This window comes from Indicator indicator, chromosome 21 (genome assembly GCF_027791375.1).
Source record: "Indicator indicator isolate 239-I01 chromosome 21, UM_Iind_1.1, whole genome shotgun sequence".
Taxonomy (NCBI): Eukaryota; Metazoa; Chordata; class Aves; order Piciformes; family Indicatoridae; genus Indicator; species Indicator indicator.
Genome location: NC_072030.1, coordinates 12,229,620 through 12,233,405, shown reverse-complemented (window position 1 = coordinate 12,233,405; position 3,786 = coordinate 12,229,620). Strand labels below are relative to the sequence as shown.

Genomic DNA, 3,786 nt, shown 5'->3' with positions numbered 1-3,786 from the left:
AAATGTTACAGTGAGCACCGTGTGATGTTATGGAACTTCTTCATGCTCAATTCAAAATGCCAGAAGTAACTATAAGCTGCCATCAGCTGGATAACCACACCTTTGACAAGCAAATCACCAAATCATGCATTTGTGTTGGGTTTTTGGTTGGGTTTTTTGGGATTTTTTTTGGGCAGGGTGTTGTTTTGGGGTTTTTTGGTGGTGGCTTTTGGTTTTTGGGGGTTTTTGTTTGTTTTGTTTTTTTAATGTTTCCAAAGAGAAATATAAAAAACCCCAATATTTTTAAAAGTTAAATTGTACATATAATCATATACTTAAAGTGTAGGTGCAGAAGACATTCATGGCAAGCACACAAGAGGCATCTAGCAGACACAGTGATATAGAGAAAGGGGAAATATCTTTGGCTAAGCTCAGCGGCCAGGTGCCAAGGCACTTTGTTGTTATTTTAGTTTTACTTATCAAAGCAGCCACAAAGACAACCCAGAAGAAGAAAAAGCGGAGTACTGGAAACCACCACCTCCAGAAGGAATGGATTATCCAAGGACATGCAACTATCCATACATAAAAAGTAGAAATAATATAAAGTAATAGGAATCATTTAATTGCAAGACCTATAATGACTGCTCAGAGAGCTCTGAGTGATAACTCAAAACCACTATTCTGAAATCCCTAGGTGGGCCACTGTAAATAGCTGTAGGTGGTGAAAGTTAATTTCAACCCCAACCGGCTGGCTCCCAGCCATCGAGTGGGCAATTGCCTTGCCCAGGCAATCAATGCCAATAATTGCTTACACTTAGTGCCACAACTGCAGGGAAAGTCCATGGCCACACACGATTAGAAAAATAAAATCATAAATCCACTGGTGCTAAAGAAATCTCTCTTACCCAGAATATACTAGGATACTTGAGCAACTCTACAATGTTGGTGGCTAAACTGAAAAAGAAACAAAATATTTAGAGCTAAGTAAATACATTGGAGTGTTTTTAAATAAAGGCATCTTGTTACAAAAATACATCCTTACACAGATGTGCACACACACAGACATTGTACTGCCACATACAAGTTCTAGTTCCCTGTCTCCTGCTTGTTCTGGTGATGTTGCTGTCCCTCTGGAAGCTCATATCACTGCAGGTTAACCATTTGTGGAGGGATCGTTTGGAATTTTTAGTGCTACTCGGGCAGTAGGCATTTTCCTGAACAATAACAACTCACATCAGTTCACAAGCTCGTTATTTCAGAAAAATCTTTAGGCTAAATCACTCTAGCAAATTTTATAAATGGGATTGAGCTCCTTTAGTTCTGGGTGTCTCTTTAATCACTATATCCTTAGACTTGGCCTCTTCAACCAAATTTCCTACCAGTGCCTACCCGCTTCTGTAGATGTTTTCCTCCTGCTTACAGACAGGTATGCAGGTGAATTTCAAGATTTTCAGTATTTTTCTTTCATTAAAGATTTTCTTTTTTAAAAAACCCCAGCACCATTTTGTGTTCTATTTCATGAAATAATTGCCCAACCTGAAACCACACCGACTCCAAGTAGTTGCCGTTAATAGAAGCCAGGTACTGGCAGCAAACCCATCCGCGAACAAATATTGACAAGGAATCAGCCCCTGTGAACAGGGGATCGCAAGCACCGCCGCGGCCTAAAATCCGACCTCCCCCCTTCCTCAGCAGGAAAAAAAAATAATACAACTGAGGTTAAACGGTAAAGAAACGCACCCAGGGCTCACCGGGGAGGGATCCAGTACCGGCTCCCCGCTGCCCTTCCCACACAGCGACGCTGAGGAACGGCGGCCATGGCCCAACGACCGTTAGGCGCAGGGTGCGCGCGGCTCCTCCACAGCCTCGCGTGGGAACGCCTCAGCGCCTCGTTCCTCCGTTTTGGGCTGGCCGAGGGGTCGGTACCGGCTCGGGGTTTGCAACATGGAGGTCGTGAGCGGCCGAGCTCGGCCCCGCACGCCACTCACGGCCTCGGCTGCGCCGCCTGGTGACAGTGCGGCCCCTGCTGCCGCCTTCGTCGCGCTGCCCGGACCGGTTACAGCGGGGGCTGCGGCGGCGCCGTTGAACCCGCTCGGCCCCCGCGACGCGGCCGTCACCGTGCCGCCCCCCCCCCCACACCTCATTCCCACCACCGGCGGAGCGGCGGTTGCATGGGGCGGCGCTGAGCGGCCAAGCGGCGGCGGGGAGCCATGCTGTCGAGGAAGGGGATCATCCCCGAGGAGTACGTGCTGACCCGGCTGGCAGAGGATGTGCCGGATCATGCCCGGTACCGCGCCCGCGAGCGGAGGGCGCGTTTCGTGGGCAAGAACGGGGCATGCAATGTGGCCCACAAAAATATCCGGGAGCAGGGACGCTTCCTTCAGGATGTCTTCACCACGCTGGTGGACCTCAAGTGGCCCCACACGCTGCTTATTTTCACTATGTCCTTCCTGTGCAGCTGGCTGCTCTTTGGCATGGTCTGGTGGCTCATAGCCTTTGCCCATGGAGACCTGGACCACAGCACCCGTCTGCAGCGTGACCCCGCAGAGGGTGCGTCAGGGTCCCTGGACAGCTTCGTGCCTTGTGTGACCAGCATCCACTCCTTCACTTCCGCCTTCCTCTTCTCCATCGAGGTGCAGGTGACAATCGGCTTTGGTGGACGCATGGTGACAGAGGAATGCCCAGCTGCTATCCTTGTACTGATTGTGCAGAACATTGTGGGGCTGGTGATCAACGCCATCATGCTGGGCTGCATCTTCATGAAGACTTCACAGGCCCACCGCCGGGCCGAGACTCTCATCTTCAGCAAGCACGCGGTCATCGCCCTGCGGGAAGGCAAGCTCTGTTTCATGCTGCGAGTGGGTGACCTCCGGAAGAGCATGATCATCAGCGCCACCATTCGCATGCAAGTAGTGAAGAAGACCGCCAGCCTGGAGGGGGAGGTGGTGCCCCTCAACCAGATCGACATCCAGATGGAGAACCCCGTGGGGGGCAACAGCATCTTCCTCGTCTCCCCACTTATCATCTACCATGTGATAGACAAGAACAGTCCCCTCTACGACATCTCCCCTGTGAACCTTCACCACCACGAGGACCTGGAGATTATTGTCATCTTGGAAGGGGTGGTGGAGACCACCGGCATCACCACTCAAGCCAGAACCTCCTACTTGGCAGACGAAATCCTCTGGGGCCAAAGGTTTGTGCCCATTGTGGCAGAGGAAGATGGGCGATACTCCGTGGACTACTCTAAATTTGGCAACACGGTGAAAGTACCCACCCCTTCATGCACTGCTAGGCAGCTGGAGGAGGACAAGAGCATTATGGACACCATGCCACTGTCCCCTAAAGGCACAGTAAGGAAGAGGTCTGTCAAGCTAAAGCCCAAGTTTACCCTAAGTGATGAGCCTTCCTGATGCCTTTTCACTGGAAAACTCTCTTAGGACTTTGTGTTGGAAAGATCTCATAAACTCAAAACATTGAGGTGGCCTCTTACTTTTTTTTTGGTTTTTTTCTAATTCAGGTTGGTAGCACAAGGTATGTTCTGATGTTATTTATTGTGGGATAAATCTAAAGCTAATTATATTTTTTTAAAGGTGTAAGATTTCAAGCAGCACTGGGAGTAGGAAAAGCATGGTCTGCAGCTTTAAATATCAGTTCAGACTGTCCTATTTAATTACACAATCATTTTGCATTGATTCATCTGCAGGTAATGACATCTTTTCACCAAAAAAAAAAATTATATCCTCAGAGGTTACAGTAATTAGGGTCTTGCAGTGTCTTCAAGTCAGTAGTTTTTAACTGTTTAAC

General features: G+C 49.1%; 1 protein-coding gene across 1 annotated transcript; it reads left to right on the top strand.

Moving 5' to 3' along the window:
* The first annotated feature begins 2,189 nt into the window (after positions 1 to 2,189).
* Positions 2,190 to 3,392, top strand: KCNJ11 (potassium inwardly rectifying channel subfamily J member 11). Its single transcript, XM_054390369.1, has one exon. The coding sequence runs from the start codon at positions 2,190 to 2,192 to the stop codon at positions 3,390 to 3,392; it is 1,203 nt and encodes a 400-aa protein (XP_054246344.1).
* The last annotated feature ends 394 nt before the right edge of the window (positions 3,393 to 3,786 follow it).

Excerpts from the sequence above, each read along its gene's own strand:
- KCNJ11 (XM_054390369.1), top strand. The coding sequence starts at position 2,190 with ATGCTGTCGAGGAAGGGGATCATCCCCGAGGAGTACGTGCTGACCCGG.